Here is a 17,408-nt window from a genome sequence, read left to right as displayed (position 1 = left end):
AGTTGGGATTACAGGCACCCTCCACCACGCTCAGCTCGTTGTTTTGTATTTTTAGTAGAGACAGGGTTTCACCATGTTGGCCAGGCTGGTTTTGAACTCCTGACCTCAGATGATTCTCCCTCCTTGGCCTCCCAAAGTGTTGGGATTACAGGTGTGAGCCACCGCACCAAGCCAGAACATCTTTTTTAAATAAAAAAGGATTAATATTTCACCAGGCAATAAATGTAGCAGTTTCTTTTCTCTCCATATCTACAACCAATGGTGATATTTTATAGGCTAATTCTAAAGAGAAGCAATTTTTTAAAAATGATAAAAGCCACGTTTTGCTCAGAACTACTACTGTTCACATACCATATAAGTTGTTTTACAGCAAATACCAGTTTGCCAGGCTCCAGATGGCAAAATGCTAACTTGTGAGTTCAGTATTGTCCAGCTAGTTGTTTTTCTGAGATCTGGCAGCACGTACTGTTGAGAGAGGACACTGTGTTGCCGCCACTTCTCATAGCTAAGTCTACTATGGTAGACCATTCATGTCCTTAAAATGCAAGTCTTAGCAAAAAGCCTCCCACAAATCCACTGGATATCACAATGTTCTGTTTGATAAGGTCAGTTGCTTCTTCAACTGTATTGTTGATTTCATGTGCTGCTTTATTTGCTCATTTCTTAGTCTGTCTTTTTTTTTTTTTTTTTTGAGATGGAGTCTTGCTCTGTCACCAGGCTGGAGTGCAGTGGCGCGATCTCGGCTCATTGCAACTTCTGCCTCCTGGGTTCAAGCGATTCGCCTGCCTCAGCCTCCCAAGTAGCTGGAATTACAGGTGCCCACCACCACGCCCAGCTAATTTTTGTAGTTTCAGTAGAGACGGAGTTTCACCATGCTGGTCAGGATGGTCTCGATCTCCTGACTTGGTGATCCACGCGCCTCAGCCTCCCAAAGTGCTGGGATTACAGACATGAGCCACCATGCCCGGCCCTTAGTGTGTCTTTTTGCTTTGTGTACGTCTCTTTCAATTCTCTTCCAGTCAATCTGGAAGTCACTGCAGTTGCTGCAACCTTCCCAACTTTTGGGAGCAAAAATCCTGCATACCAGCCTGTCACGCCACACATTCCAATCTGGGTAGCTACTGAGTATTTCTCTGTAACACCATAGGTCTCCAACTGGGGCCAAACACTCGATTCCACCGCTGATGTCTTCTTGCATACTCAGTTAAATCCAACACTTCATAAGAGTCGTCATCACTTTCATATTCTTGGGGGCTGGGGTTAGAAGTCACCATGATACCACAGGTGGCCTATTTTGGGGTGGTCCTGCCTGCCCTCCTCTTCCTGACACTTTCAGAAAATAAGTAACAGAAAAATACTGAGAAGAAAATAATAATCTTATTAAGCAAATGGGCTTGTCACCGGTGGAGGACGTCCAGGTTCTTGGCATCTTGAACAAAGAATTGGACAAAACGCACAAACAAAGCAAGGAAGGAATGAAGGGATTTATTGAAAACGAAAGTACATTCCGCAGTGTGGGAGTGGCCTGAACACAGGGGCTCAAAGTCCCCGGTTACAGAATTTTTGGAAGTTTAAATATCCCCTAGATGATTCCATTAGTTACTTCACTTACGCTCTATGTAAATGCAGAGAATGAAGTAAAGTTACAAAGTCATTTACAGCATACGCCCTATGGAGTGGATATTTCCTGTTATAGCCGAAGTGTGAATTGGCCTTATGTTCCCTGCCTCCTGACCCTATTTTCCTGCCTCAGGCTCACTGCTCAATCAATGTACACAGAAGCAATACCATGGTACTGCCTTTGAGAAAAGAAAGGCGTTATTGCAAGACCAGCCAGCCAGGAGACAGGAGGCAGATTCAAATCTTCCTCCCTGATTTGGGGTCTGGGGCAAGTTTTAAGGAAGCAGAGGGCGAAGGAAAGGACTTAGAAATGTTGGCTGGGCAGGATCTGTTTGAAGGCCTTCAAATTTGGCCATTTATGGTACGGTATGTTGAGGTGGATTTTAGCCCCTATCTTCTGGGCCAAGAGAACCTTCCCTTCTGAGAGTTCGAATGTTCGGGTACCAATCATGTCCCAGTCTTCTTCGTTGCAAGGAGACGAATAGTCGGTTCTGGATGTTTGTCAGAGATCAAACATTTTTCTATGGTGCATGCGTGGGGCTTTGTGACTTAAGAGTTTTGGGCTCTGTTATACCTGCAAGGTAACTCAACATTGTTATGAACAGAGTAAGCCCCGTTTGGGCTTGTCCTGTGGTTACAATGGCACTTATTCCCACCACCTAGAGTCAAGAGCTGCTGGCACACTGGCTGTTTACTTCCAGTTCCCACGGCCCCTATTCCCCTATACAAAATTACACAGGAAACATATGCGTTCATTTAATTAACAAGTTTATATAAGAACATCATAGACAAAGCAAAAGTCTCTCTTGACACTCTCCATCTTGACCTGTTCACCGCCCCAGACCAGGTGAGGAACTCTGAAGCTATGCTATCTGCAAGTCGCTGGCACAGTCCGAATAAAAGCTGGTCGTGCTGGGGTGGGGGGGGGGGGGTGTCATCTGGGTCGGGACTGAGTCGAGGCAGGTGGGACTGAGTGGTAGGGACCTGGGGGGACATCTGGGTCGGGTCTGAGTCCAGACAGGTCACCTGCCTTGGGCCTCCAACATTTCCGCGCAGCGCTGGGCTTTAGAGGCTTTCTAGAGCGCTGCCGGGGCGGGGGTGGGGTGAGGTGAGGGGCTCACCCTGGCTCTCCCACCCCTGCCTACACGCTGTGAGGTCACTCGATTCATTTCTGGAACTAACTTGTAATTCTTAAACAAGTGCTATTAATTGTCTTCCAACTAGGAACGGCCTCAGGAACGCGCCGCTGAGTCAGTTTTAAGGGCAGGCGGTTTCCCCAAGTCCACTCCTGAGGCCCCTCAAGCGCACCCACGGCGTCCGGCTTTCCAGGGCGCTCTTTCCCAGGAGACCTTCTTTTCGCCACTGTTTTCTCCCCTCTTCCCACTTCTCCGAGGGCTGCCCCGCGGTCTGTCCGGCCGCGTCCCGGGCCTTGGCGCGGCTGAGGCATGACCGGAATGCGCGGGAGGACGCGGGGCACGGAGGGAACCCGGGGCGGGCCGGACTGGCCTGGGTCCTCGTCGGGGCGGGTCGGGGCGGCGCTCGGCCCGGCCCGCGCCCCCCGCCCCAACACTCGCAGCCCCGCCTCCGGACCCCCGGTAGTTGCCATCCCCTTGCGGGCCGGGTGGGGCGCGCAGCTCCCAGCCCTGGGAGGTCCCGAGGATCGCGAAACGGAAAGAGAAAAAAGTCTGCGCCGAGCGCCTGGCAAGCAGGGCCCGCCCCGCCTCCCTTCCCGGCTGGTCCAGTCACCGACCTGCGGCTCCGGGGCCGCGAGAGGAGGCGCGGCGGGCGCGAGGCGGGGGCGAGCGCTTGGGACGCGGCCCGGCTCCCGGCCCCGGGGGTTCCCGTGGCCGCAGCAGCGCGGTCTCTGCGGAGGCGGCGGGGGCGCGGCCAGCCGGACCTCTTCCTTTCCAGGGCGGCCCGCGGCGCCCGTTCCGCGGGAGGCGGGCGGGAGGCGGACGCGGCCTGGCCTCGACGTCGACTACCGCGCCGCCCGCGATGGGAAGCGCCTTATAAAGCCGCGCCCGGCCGGCCCGAGCCACTCGCCGCCGCGCCGCCCCGAACGCGGGCCGCACGCAGCCTCCTGGAGTGCCGGGCGGACCCCGGACGACTCCGGCCCGGACGCATCGCGGACGACTCCGGCCCCGGACGACCCCGGCCACGGACAGACCCGGGACGACCCCAGCCGGGGCGCGCCTCCTGCGGGCGGGCGGCGGGGCCGGGGCGCCCTTGGCGAGGGCATGCGTGCGACATGGCCTCGGCGGTGTTTGAGGGCACGTCGCTCGTGAACATGTTCGTGCGCGGCTGCTGGGTGAACGGCATCCGCAGGCTCATCGTCAGCCGGCGCGGCGACGAAGAGGAGTTCTTCGAGATCCGCACGGAGTGGTCGGACCGCAGCGTGCTCTACCTGCACCGCAGCCTGGCGGACCTGGGCCGCCTGTGGCAGCGCCTGCGCGACGCCTTCCCCGAGGACCGGTCCGAGCTGGCGCGGGGGCCGCTGCGGCAAGGTGCGGGGCCGGGGACGCGGGAGGGGCGCGGGGCCGAGGCAGCCTTGAACTGCACGAAGGAGGCGGGGAGGAGACTTCAACCGAGATTGCGACTTCTCCCTCCTGCCCGCCCTGGACAGGGGACACTTGGACCCCGCGCCCGCAGACGAGGAGTGCCCGGGCGGCGGGGTTAGGGGGACGGGGAGCCGGCCTGCCCAGCCTGGGGGCGTCCCCGGCGGAGGAGCCAAATGGGGCGGCGGGAAAGGGGCCGAGGCCGGCAGGGCGGGCGCCGGACTGTCCCTGAGGACGAGTCACTTCCGAGGAGGGCGGGGGCGCCCGGGGCTGAGCGGCTCACAGGGTCGGCCCGGCCCTAGCCCCTGCCCAGTACCTCCCGAGGGCCGGCGGGCGGGCGCACTGGGAAAGCGTCTGGGAGCAGTGAACCGCAGGGTCCGAGCCGGGGGTCGCGTCGGGTCTGGCAGCCGCCCCGAGTTCTCCCCGCCGAGGGCGCGCCCCTGGTCTTCGAGCGCGAGGTGCCACGCAGCCCTTCCGTCCCTCCTCGGAGGGGCCGCCCCGCCCGCGGCTGCCGCGGACAGCCAGGGCCCCCCCGCACCCCCGCCAGGGCTGGTCCCCATTCGCGTTTGATCAGCTGCGCCGCCTCCTCCCCGGCCTTGTGACCGTCCTGGCTCGCGGGAATTCTTGTTTTCAGAAACCGCGGTGGCTTCCCTTTTCCTACGGCTCTGCCCGATCTTTCTTTTGGAGGCCAAGCTGAGGGGGTGGAAGCCGGGAGGACGCAGGAGAGAGGGACTGGAGTTGAGACGGGAAGAATTGCGGGGTGGAGGGGGCAGGCCGGGGAGAGGGGCCGCCTGGGAGGGCCGGGAGGGGAGAAGGGGCGGGAAGACTGGAGGACTTTCGAGCAGGTCCCACCCGCCTCCATGTGTGACCACCTGTAGCTCGGAGCATTGGGACAGTGGCCCAGCAGCCTTCCTTTCTGCAATCCTCCTCTAAGCAGAGACCTCCTGAAAGCTTGGGGCCAAGTTACTGAAGCAGAGGGTGGCCTGTCCAAGTCTCCCCAGCCTCCTGTCTGGCTGCGGTCTTGAGATAACCTGTGCTTTCCCCTGGCGATGGCCCCAACCCCAGTGTGAGAAATACGTGGATAATAAGCTCAGTTCTCATGACACATCTTTTGGAAGGGCTCCCACAGCCAGCGAGTTGGGGCCCTGAGGGAGAAGGCCCGCCTTTCAGGCCTCCCTCTGCTCCCCAGAGCCTCACATTTATAGCTGTTCTCCAGACAGTTGGGTGTGATTTCAAGCATCTAAGCAGTTTTCCTTGGATTTGCTGTTTGTTATGATATTTTAAATTTAACAAATCAATGCCCAAATCAGGAAAGCATCGTGAAGGAAGAGCGGTTTATTCAATGACCTTTCCTGGAACGAGGCTTAAACACACTGGAGTCCCTCAGCCTCACTGTGGTCAGGCGTCTGAGCTCCGTGACCCCAGGCAGGCTGGTTGCAGCAGGATCCCCGTGGGGCTCCCCACCTGTAACTTTGTACTTGTGGCCTCTGACGTTTGTGAGGACTGAAAGGCATGATAGAGGATCTAACAGGAGCAGCTTCTCCATAAATGCCAGTTGTCATTGTTACTATCGCATCAGCTGCTTCTGGCTGGGGTTGGGCCAGACGGTGGAAAGAGGGTGTGGTTTCAATCGCATCCACGCTGGTGGAAATACCTCACCTGGAGCAGGAGGGAGGGGCGTGTGAGGAACTCCACTTGCCCTGCACACACCCTGGCTCCGCCTCTTTTGCTGTCATCCTAGTTGTGCTGGGTCCGTTACGTGGTCACAAGTTGTGTGGACACGCAAGAGTGGCTCCAAAGAGTGAAGAAAGGTTGAAGACGCGGGCGATTACCGTGGAGAAAAGACTCAGAAGGGATATGATAGCTGCCTCCAAGTACCTCAAGGGGAACAGAAATCAGAAATAGGGGTCAGAGTGATGGTGGCAGGGCTGGTGGGCGGTGAGTGTGAGGTCCAGCGGTTGGGTGTAAAGGACTTTCTAACAGCACACTGTGGAACTGTTGGAGCTGCTCTCTCTGCTGGGGACAGTCTGGCACCCCCTGTAGGGGGTGAAGAGGGGAGCCTGGGACCAGAGCCGGGACCATAAGCCCTGCCTTCATTCTAGTCCTTGGTTTTCTGAGGGGCAGTTAGTTGGTCCCTGCCCAGCACCACTTGAGTTTTGTTGTGCAGCGCCAAGGAAGTCCTTTCCCTTTCTTTGATCCTTTTAAGTCCAGGAAAATTGTTTGCCAAGTAAAATATATCCCAGTAATGTAAAAGCAGATTGCACCTTATTTCCATGCAGATTTATTATTTGCATAAAAAGATTATCTGGATATACAAACTATAAACACAAAAGGCAGCCAGATGTGTGTGCTTTGCTGTGCTGCAATGCCAGCTTTTCTCTGCATAATTCCCTATCAGATTCTCCAGTTTACATGTATTGAACTGTTTCTGGGACTGGTTAGATTTGCATTCTCTATTTCCATTTTAAGAGATTTGTGAGGAAATCTGGATTTCTGAGCTTCTGCTGGCAGTGGGCTGGTGACTCTTGGAAGTGTCTGACTGCACACCCTTGGAGGGTGTGGGAGCCTTGGCCCCACTTGCAGCTTTGAATCTGCTAGCAATTAAAGGGATGCTGAGCCCTTTTCTTGGTCCCTTGAGTACTGCAGTGGGGGAGAATGTGCTTTTTCTCTCTCTGCACACACACACTGTGGAGTGGTGCTTGGAGGCCATCCCTGGGCCTTGTATGTGTTGCAGTGACACATCTGTAGGGATATGTCAACCCCTGCCTGGGGTGGAGGCACAGTGCTCACTAGCGCACTCTCCTGGCCTTCTGTTTGGGTGAGGTCGGACCTGGCTGACCTCAGGACTTGCCCAGCTTCTGTCCTCTCGCCCCTTTCCTCGCACTCTCATCTCCCACCCGACCTTCTTCTCCATCCAGATTGGATATGCCCCTCTCCCTTTCTTGTCCCCCAGCCCTAAGGGAGGGAGCTAGCTGTTTCCTGGGGATATTGTCGCCAGGTTACCAAGGTGTTCCGTTCTTGTGTTTTCCAGACTCTTAACACCAGTGGGCCCAAGTCTTTCATTTCAGTCCCCTCTGTGCGATACCTAACATGGTTCAGGGTTACCCTTTATTTACATTTCTCGCATCCAGGAAGGTTTATGCTTTAAAACATAAACATGTTGAATTTCCTTATTGGCATTTTGAGGCTCCTAGACTTTTTTGATCGTTGTTTCTATAGTTTCAGGCTTTGTGATGTCTGAGCCAACCAGGTCACCACTGCAGCAACAGATTGTGTTCCCGAGTAGTCAGGTGGTCTTTCATTCTTAGTAGCTGTACAATCAACATTTTGCTTTTACATTCATTCCATCAAATATCTGCATAATGCCTACCACATGTATAGGTGACGGTGGCACAGCAGTGATTAGGAGACCAAGAACATCCCTGCCCTCAGGATTCTTATATTCTGGTTGGGAGAAATCTAATAGTAAACAAGATAAACAAGTAACAAATACATTAGATAGTGATACACGTTCAAAAGGAAAAATAAGTAAGCAAAGAAAGGGGCTCCGACTTACGGGAGCAGGGGAGGGGTTTTGCGTTTAGACGGGTCGATCAAGGACAAGTGACCTTTGAAGAGAGACATGAAGGAAAGTGGGGATCAAGCCATTGGGTGCCTGGGGGAGTCGATTCTAGGCAGTGGAAGAGCAGGTGCAAAGGCCCTGAGGCCGGCATGTGCCTGGTGGGTTTGGGGAGTGAGGAGGTGGGTGGTGTGGAGACTGTTGCTCAGGAAGGGAGGGAGGAAGCTCGTGGTCACATTTGGGCTCTTATTCAGAGAGGGCTGTGAGCAGAGAGGTGATTTGGCCTGACTCAAACTCGGGCTGCTGTCCTGAGAAAGAGTGGGGGAGGCAGGGAGGCAGGTGCTGGGCCCTGGTGCAGCAGAGCAGGTGGGAGAAGTGGGTGAACGCTGATTTGCATTGAGGGAGAGCCACAGGGGCACTGCCGGGCCAGACGTGGGGTGTGGAGGAGTGTGCAGATGACCCCAGAGTTTTCAGCCTGTGGTGCAGGACTGGCAGGATTGCCATTTGCTGCCATGGGGGAGTCGGCAGGAGAGCTGGCGTCGGGGAGGAGGTGGCTCAGGAGGGCAGCTTGGGAGGCGGCATTTTAGCATTTTCTCTTAGTAAGGCCATGATCACGAGCCCGCCAGCCCGTGTGGTGCTCATGTACCTGCCTGTGCTCACCTTCATCACCAAAGGCGTTCATCTACCCGCATGCTAGGAGACAGTCTTCTTAGACTTGAGATCCGAGTACCAGGGGACTGGCATCTGGGACATTACTAGAAAAGGGCTGGACACAGATGTGACCGCCAGACTCCCACAACCCTGATAGCTTGAGGAAGATGCGTGCTTTGATCCCAGGGCCTGAACCTACTCATGCTGTTCTCGGGTGGACAGTGAGGGGAGAAGCCCTGTGTTACTCTGAAACATAAGGGAGAATCCCACCGGATGGCAAACTGCAAAGCCACGGAGTTTACTTTCTTAGTGACAGTGGCTAAAAAATGATCATGGGCCACACCAGTCCCGGGCAGCAGAGCAGGGGCACAGAGGCACCATCTCTGCCCCATCCAGTGGGCTCTTGCAAGTGGGGTGCTGGGTGGGCCTGCCCTTTGCCTTCAACCACAGCTCCACCCCCGTGCAGAGTTCACCTGCGTCATTCTGCCCCACCCAGAGGGGCAGTTTTACTTCTCAGGGGACTTGGATCTTCTTTTCTGACTCATAGACCTATTTTTGACTCTCTTGACCTGGCCAAGTCACCCTGCACTGGGGGTGCCCTGCCAGGGCTCCCATGGGGCCACCCACCTTCACACAGCCTCCTCTTCCTCTTTCTTCCCTCTGTTTTGCTTTTCTTTCCCAAGCCCAAACCCCACCGTCCGCTCTGCTTCCCCCATGCTGCTGTACCTGGGATCCTCTTCCTTTTCCGTAAATGGCCACTGAGCTGCATTTCGTTTGCTGCCCCCGACAGATCTTAGACTGAGCCCCTGGGCCACAGGCGACACCTGAGTTCACTTTCTAGCTGGAGTCTGGACACTTCCACAGACAGACCTGCTCCCAGGGCTACTGCCTTTCACAGTGGCAGTTGGCACTGAAAAGCTGCAGCTTTCTCACAGAACAGGCCAGGGACTCAGCTCAGGAGCACCTTGATCTGAGCTCCCTGCTTGGTGGCGAGAGGAGCTGAGCGCACACCATGTGTGGTGACATTCTTCTGCAGACAGACACCTCTAGCTGTGCCCCCTCTTGCCCCATCCCACAGGAAATGGGGACATCAGACAGACCACGTAACTCTTTTGCCAACTTACACCTGCAAGGGTTTCTTCCCATTGTTAAGAAACCTTGCTGATGTTTAACCTAGACTCAGCAGAAAACACATGGTAGACAGCGGGTGCAGAGGGGGAGGGAAGAGCTTGCAGTTCATACTTTGATAGGTGGCAGCTCTCAGTCTCACCATAGAAGATCAAGGCCCTGCCAGATTGCTGGGTCACCCACCTGGGACACAGCTGGGTCATGGTAGGACGGGTCAGCTTGGGGGTCAGCCACCTGGGACACAGCTCAATTACAGTGAGAAGGGTCAGGCTCAGGGATCTCCCCACCTGAGAACACAGTCAGGCCTTAATAGGAGGGGTCAGGCTCAGGCTGAAAGCACTGGCTTTGGACCCAGACAGGTGGGGTTGGGGGATTGGATGCTGGCTTTGCCACCTGCAAGTCATTCCAGGCAAGTTCCTCAAGCCTCAGGTGCACTGTTGATGCTATAGCAGTAATAATATCCGCATGCAGGGCGGTTGTGAGTACCGAAAGCAGTGGTATCCGTAGAGTGCCCAGCACCAAGCTGGACACATATGGGCTGCTGGCTTTGGGACCATTTGCTCTTTGCCCTGGCACTTGCCATGTCCCCTTGATGACAGTGGTCTGCGGTCTGCAGGAGAGTGCTGGAGGCTGGCTCCTGAGAGTAGCGAGCCGCTTGGCAGGACTGGCCCACTCATGTGCCCGCCCTCTTCTGGGTGTGTCCCCCCCATACCCACTGGGAGAATACCCCTGCCCTGGCTAAAGAGAGAGCCCACAAAGAGGGAGGTCACCAGCAGACTTCAGTGGGATCCCTACGGACTAGGCCTGTGGCCTTGCTGGTCCAGAAACTAGAGTTGGTGCTGGGTGTGGGCCAGGCTTGGTTTACCTAAGAAAGATCCTAAGATCTAGGCTTGATCCTAAGAAAGAATTGCTGGCCGTGGTGGCTCACGCCTGTAATCCCAGCACTTTGGGAGGCCGAGGCAGGTGGATCACTTGAGGTCAGGAATTTGAGACCAGCCTGGCTAACATGGTGAAACCCCGTCTCTACTGAAGATAGAAAAATTAGCTGAGCATGGTAGCGTGCGTGCCTGTAGTCCCAGCTACTCGGGAGGCTAAGGCAGGAGAATCACTTGAACCCTGGAAGCGGAGGTTGCAGTGAGCTGAGATTGCACCACAGCACTCCAGCCTGGGTGACAAGAGCAAGACTTCGTCTCAAATAGATAAATAAATAAATATAAGAATTGCCAAGTGCACAGAGTTCTTGTGGCCAGAACCTCCATGGGAAGCCGTTGCCTCCTTGCCCCTCATGGGCAAAGCCCTTTCACGGGATTTGTGAGACCCTGCTTGTCCTTTTCTGGTCTCAGCTCTCCCCATCCCTGTCCTCCACCTTCCCCATCTCACTCCCTCTTTCCCCAACCCCTTTCACCCTTATATCTGCTCACCCTTCAGGCCGCCTCCTGCCTAGGAGTGGGGGGATCCCCTGCTGTGCATCCTCCTAGCACCCAGATTTGCCAGGCAGGGGACACTTTGTGGTCTGTGTTTGCCTCCTGTTGGCCCTCCTGGCTAGCATGACGTGCCGGGAGGCCGGGATCCCATCTTGTTGGCCATGGTATCCATGCCCAGCCTGGTGGAGGAGGAGCCATGGGTGCTTTGGGAAGAGCGACTGAAGTGTTTCCTTCCTGCCTGAGTGGGCTGCTCCCCCTGGTACCTGTGATGCTGCAGGACGGACTGGCTAACTGGATGGCTGTTGGAGAATGTTGAGTCTAAAATTTAGGAAGGGGATTTGGCTTTTAGTGGGGAGAATAATGAAAAGGCCTAGAGAAGGCAGGATTACGGGAAGAGCAGAGCAGAGCTCAGTAAGGTTAAGTCAAACACTTTTTTCCCAGTCGCTCTAGGAGCCACCTCCCAGGTACAGAAGGCAGCCGCTGCTGCAGAGGGAGGAAGAGAGGCTTCCCTCAGCCCCCAGCTTGGGTCCTCCAGGTGTTCTGTTTTTTCCTCAGCCACTTCCATCTCTTCCTCTTGTGTTCTCAGCTCAGCTTTTCACTCCTGAAAAGATGTAGAGGAGAGGTGGCTGTGGACCAGCTGCTGGGCGCCCCTGGTGCATCGCAGGGTGGAGGTGTCAGGGAGGCCTTCTGTCCTTGCGTCCACACAGCCGCAATCTCGCTCTCCTTGTACAGTTACACCGCATGACATTCCGCAGGCAGAAGCGTGTGAGTCTCGGATAGCGAAGAGCAGCCTCAGGTTCCCAGGGAGTTAGAACTTCCTTGGGTTGCTTAGTTATGCATTGAATAACCAGCTAGTCAGTTCTTAACTCGCTGCTTCTTCAGTATTGACTGCCTATTTAGAAAACAGGTACTTAGGAAGTTTTAAAGGTTTTCCTAAAACATTTTAGATATTTAGTTTCCAAAATGTGTATTATACTCAACCTTTAAAGAATGTGTGTCTCCTATGCAGCACACAAGATGAGGCTGCGTTCCCCACTTCACCTCTGCGTCTGTGTAGTGTGCTGATGGGCACATTTGTTAAATGGAAAGGAAACAATATAAATGTAATTTATGGTTTGACTCAGTTTGTTAAAGCTCACTTTGCAGAGCATTTCCCCGGGGCCGTCTGTTGTGTGGGTGTGGGAACGCGTCCTCTGAGTGCTCAGAGAGGCCTGTTCTTTGGGTAGTGGACGCTCTTTAACGCATGACCTCCCTGCGCACCCGAGCAGCATCCTGCCTTTAGTTTCAGAATTGCAGCAGCAGGAAGCCCTTCTGCTAGAGTCAGATGGCCAAGGTCCTCCCTGGAGGAAGCTGGGCCAGTTACCACAAGTGTTGAGCCCAAAGCCTCCACTTCCCAAAAAAGTGGGACTCTGGACCCAGGTTTCTGAGATTCGGAAGCGGTGTTTGTTAATGTTGGCTCTCACTGTCAGATCTTTGTGCTGCCTCCAGCGCTTTCAGTTGTGATTCCAAGAACAAATCAGGTGTTTGTGTTTGCACAAAGCAGCTAATCCCCAAACTGACAGATACAACGCTGTGTTTTCAACTTTCGAGGCCTAACTCCTTTAGGAAGAAAAGTGACGCTGGCAGCCCGCTGTTGATACTCAGCCCCCAAATATGTGTCCAGTTGGCCCACTGGAATTTATATACAATTGTGTTACCAATTTTTTGGGTTCAAATTCTTAATTGTTTGGCTACATCTGGATGAAATTCTCATGTCACAAATTGTGTAGGATGAAATTTTTAAAGTTGAGGTTGTATTAGTGATTCTTCATCAGAAATTAGAACAGTTTCCGGGGCTGTGAACTCTGAGGCTAACTTCCTTAAGCGTGCAGTGCAGTGAACGCCATCCTGCTTTTTCCGCAGAGTGCGCGCGCCCCCTGCTGGTCAGTCCTGAAAGAGCCGAGTGAAGCGGCTCTGCTTTCCGTTTTAAGGTTCGCTTGGGAGAATAGGCAACCCTCTTCACCTGCCTGCGGTATTCATCCGTGCGATCTCAGACAGTAAAACTAAGTCGGACAGGAACCCCACAGAATTGTCATGCCATCAACAATATTTGGAATATGAAAACCAAAAGTTTTAGATGTTCTAAAATTGTTGTATTTAAGTGCAGTTTTGAAAACAAGTTTTCAAGTCGTTGCTTATGGTAAACAGGTGACATTTGGAAAACAGGTGACATTTGGAAGCCAAAGCACTTGAGTCACAAAGGAAGAGCACAACAGGTAGGATAGAAAGAAACGCAAATGCACGCAATAGTTTGCTTTGGGGGAAGCAGTACTTCTTAAACTCATAGTTCTTGTCTGTTCCTGGAAAATAAAGCAGTGTCTTCAACGTGGATTCTGCTCAGAACTTTTTCTTTATAAATTTGAGTATTTGTAATTTGGCATGCTGGCAGCAGGAGTTTGAGGTTTCCAGCTGTGAAACTGAGAAACCTTAGTGAATATGAAACAATCAGAAATTGCAAGATGAAGATTTCTTTTATTTCTGCACTGTGGTCCCAGTGGACAGTTGTACGGTTTTTTTTAAAAAAGTGTTTTCCTTCCACATTAAATACACCCATCCGTTTGGTGTATTTAAAACATTTTAAAAACAATTGAAGGGGAGTAGGGAAATACGAGCGTTGGCATTTTAGGAAGGCCAGGCTGTCTGTAGTCTCTTGCCGGTGTCACTTCTTGACTGGGGGCGGGGAGGCCTTTGCTGCTCAAGGCAGCCCGGTGCGGCATTCTTGCGGCATTCTTGTCGCTGTGCTCTGGAGCTGTGGTGGTAGCAGCCGGAGCAGCAGCAGCCCAGCTGTGCTGCTGTCAGTCAGGTGGGTTTCAGTAAGTTCAGCAGAATTCATCACCTCATGAATCAGCTACAGCCCCTCCTGGGGAAGGGACCAGCGCTCGTTGTCATTCAGGTGAACTGTCTCCGTGGAGAAAGGACCACAGTGTCCTGAGAAAGCTGGTCCAGATTGCCAGCTTGGTTGCCACCGGGAGCCGGAATGGGGAATTAAATAATGGATGTGCCCTTAACTAAAATCCTAGAGCTTAAAAAATAAGTACCCATCATTTCTGTTCTTGCAGGGAGGGATTCCAGCTCTTCACTTTCCCCATATAAATTTTCTCAGGCTCCTTTTGTTTGGTTGTTAAGCATGTTTACATACCCAAGGAACACAATTTGGCTTCCATTCAGAAACATGAAAACAGGTGAAAGGAAGCAATGTGGTTCTGCACATTTCCACAAATAAAATCAAACCAGCGTGGCTCAGCAGTTTTAGTGCCACTTGGCCCTCGAGACTGTCCTTCGAGGCTGGTGACCGAAGAGCCTGCTGCTGGTCGGTTTTGTCTGGGGTTAGGCTGAGGTGATGATGAGAAGACTGAGACTGGGGTGCTGCCCCAGGGCAGCTGGAGCACACACAGGAGAGTGACTAACACCTGTCCGCTTCTGTCTCATCTGATGCAAGTGTATTTTGCCAGCACAGCCAGCGAACATCGCATCCCTTGCGTGGGCCAGGCACTGTGCTGGTTGTTGGTCACGGGGAGATGAGCCTGCGGTGCCTCCTGCCCTATGGCTGTCACTAGTCTCTGGGGAGACCCCCAGGCGAAGGCACAGTTATTGCAGAGGAGCAAGAGGCTGTAGAGGGTGGGATGGGCTTTCCGAGCCCACAGGCAGGAGCCAGTCCCATCGTCACAGAGCAGGTGGCTTTTGCCTAAGTGGGCTTTGCCCCATCATGAGCCTGGAGGTGGAGGAGGCTGGAGGACAGCTCACCTGGAGGCTGTTGGGAAGCGAGGGCCTCTTTCTCAAGGTTGGCTTGAGGGTGTGTTTCACAGGGCGCAGAGCTGGTGAGGTAGGTGGGCTAGGATCAGGTCATGAAGGATCTGCATGCCCAGCTAAAATCCTAACACGGTTTCCAGAGGCCTGACCAGATACACTTGCCTTTCTGTAGTTCAGTCTGAAAGATGGGTCACAAAGAAGATAGCGTAGGCAGATAAAATACCGGACCCAAAGTTAAGTTTGAATGTCAAATAAACAGCAAATATGTTTTTAGTGTAAGTCTGTCCCTGCTATTGCATTATCCATTGTTTATCTGAAATTCATATTTAATTAGGCATCATGTGTCTTATTTGCTAAGTCTGGCCATACTAAAAGGAGATCAATGTACCGCAGTATATATTTATCTCCCTAACATTACCCTTGGAGGTTATCAACCCAACCAAGAGCTGCACATTAATTAAGTCAAAGATGTAGCCAAAGATATGTCAGCAAAGCAAAGATAAAAGCATTATAAACCTCTACAATACCTGTACATTGTTAGGTCATGCTTTCTGTCCTACGAAATGGGTATACATGTGCTGGATACATTGACTTTGCAAGAAGCCGATCTTGTAAACTGAATACAACTACTGTGCCATTCATTTGATCAACTGGAAGCTAGTATTCTAGCTGTAATAAAAGTTGAAATATAACAGTAGTTTTGCTTGTCTTAGAATAAAGAAGCACTTTGTGGGAATGAGTTATGTAATTGTCTTCTCTTTAAAAACAACGTTTTAAGAATTTTGAATTGGCCTCCCTTTCCTTGGTAGACTTCCCTGAGCAAGCAGGGGATCAAAGCATTTTGGTTGAAAGAGTGGTGCATATATACATCTTGTAGTATATAAATATTTGAAATTCTATGTAGATTGCGGTATATAAATATTTGAAATTCTAAGCAAGGAATTCAGGGCTTGGGGAGGAGGCATCCAGAGAGTCTGGTACTTTTGTTGTTTTCTCTTTTTCTTCCTTCTCCACCCTGCTTGCCCGGCATGCGGGGAGGTGGGGTGAGGCTGGGGAAGACGGCAGAGGGTCGTCCAGCCCCTTCCTCTGGTGACGGCCAGGGCATCGTGCTTGGGCGTAGGCACAGGCCACATGGACAGACGCCCCAGGGTTTTCCAGTGGCTGAGTCGCAGACCACGGACCCTGCCCCTCTTGGACCCTTGTGCCCTGCACAGCTGGCCGCCTGAGCCTGTGTGGCTGAGGTCAGTGGAGGGGACAGGGTCAGACAGCCCCATGGATGCCTGCTGGGATACCAGGTGAACCAGGCGAAGGGGCACCTGGCACGTGCTTGAGGAAGTGGGGAGAAGGTTCTTGGCCTCCACTGATCCCCACTGACCCCAGTTATGGGGATGCCCCTGCGGTAATACACTCTTTCAGAAGTGCCTTTGACCTATGTCTGGGAAGCCCTGGTGGGAGTTTCCATGGACTCTATGCTCTGGGGCCTCTTAATTTCAGTCAGGAAGTTTAAGAAATGTTTTTTTAATCTCTTTTATAGACCTATTCAACAAATTGCTTGAATACTGAACAGGCTTTTCCCCTGTAAAACAAAATCAGACCAGAACTTCTGAAAAACTTAGTCTCCGGACCAATCATAATAGGTTGGTGCAAAAGTAATCGCAGTAATCACAGTTTTTGCCATTAATAGTTCTGGGACTTAAGCCTTTGTGGTTTAATCACCACTCACAGGCACGTTTGCGTCAGCCTCAGTCACACAAGTGCGGGGGAGATGCCGGTGTCCTTGGGCACCTACTTCCCCATCCCTGCAGAGCCGAGGGATAGAACCTGTGATGGGAAGACTTCTGCTCTGCACTTCTCATGGGGAGATAGAAAAGCACCCGAGCCTTCATGCCTCGAGCTATGGTATTTTAAAAATAAAATATTGTACTGCCTGACAGCCACTCGGGCATGTGGTGGCCACGAGAAGCACAGAGGCTCAGATTCCTGGAAAGGGGCATGAGTCATGTCCACTTTGGTTTTCTCAGGCAGAGATCTGACTTTTTTCCTTGTGAACGTGGCATGTAAATGACTGGTCTAAACAGGGGCTCCATTTCCAGGGGTCTGTGATCTGAGCAGCCGTGGCCAGCAGAGTGAGTCCTACCCTGTGTCATTGGGGGTGGGCTGGTCCTGGGCCAGCACCCCTGGCTGTAGCCACCACACTGGTGGGGCCTGATTCACCCTGGGCTGAGCTCTGGCTGTGACCAGGGTGATTATGGAGTTTGCCAGGCTGCCCCACTTGGAGGGATCTTACACCTCCCATCTGCTTTTCAGATTGACAGTACCAACTGTAGCACAGACTTAACGGATCATTGGGTAGGTGAAACATTGAATGAGGCTTAGAGCAGGACTTCCAGAATGGGGCTATAGGTGCATAAGGCTGAATGAATATTCCTGACGTCTCATTACAGACGACGGCCCTGGCGGTTCGTGGGCACCTGTTGTGTATTGAATTGGGAGCACGTTTCCTGGTGTGCTCTTCTGACTTTGAGCATTTCTGTCTCAATTCTAGGACTGGTTGCCATAAAGGAAGCCCACGACATAGAGACCAGGCTTAATGAGGTGGAGAAGCTGCTGAAGACGATCATAAGCATGCCCTGTAAAGTGAGTGCGGCCAGGCCCCGGGCTGGGCAGGGAGGTGGGAGGCGC

At 53.1% G+C, this 17,408-nt stretch overlaps 1 protein-coding gene and 1 pseudogene across 1 annotated transcript in view; one reads left to right on the top strand and one right to left on the bottom strand.

Annotated features, from left to right (window-relative positions):
- Nucleotides 1–536: 536 nt before the first annotated feature.
- LOC129038282 (FUN14 domain-containing protein 1-like) lies at nt 537–1,274 on the bottom strand (annotated as a pseudogene).
- A 2,275-nt stretch (nt 1,275–3,549) lies between these two features.
- The window catches only part of PXDC1 (PX domain containing 1), a 29,250-nt gene continuing 15,391 nt past the window's right edge, over nt 3,550–17,408 (top strand). Inside the window, exons 1-2 of the mRNA XM_054492228.2 lie at nt 3,550–4,124; nt 17,272–17,363. Coding sequence (XP_054348203.2) covers nt 3,869–4,124; nt 17,272–17,363 — 348 coding nt within the window. The 5' untranslated portion in view covers nt 3,550–3,868. The remainder of the gene's footprint in view (nt 4,125–17,271; nt 17,364–17,408) is intronic.

Source organism: Pongo pygmaeus, chromosome 5 (assembly GCF_028885625.2).
Source record: "Pongo pygmaeus isolate AG05252 chromosome 5, NHGRI_mPonPyg2-v2.0_pri, whole genome shotgun sequence".
In the NCBI taxonomy this organism is placed as follows: Eukaryota; Metazoa; Chordata; class Mammalia; order Primates; family Hominidae; genus Pongo; species Pongo pygmaeus.
Note: the sequence above shows the minus strand (reverse complement) of the source record. Positions and strands in the feature narration are given on the sequence as shown.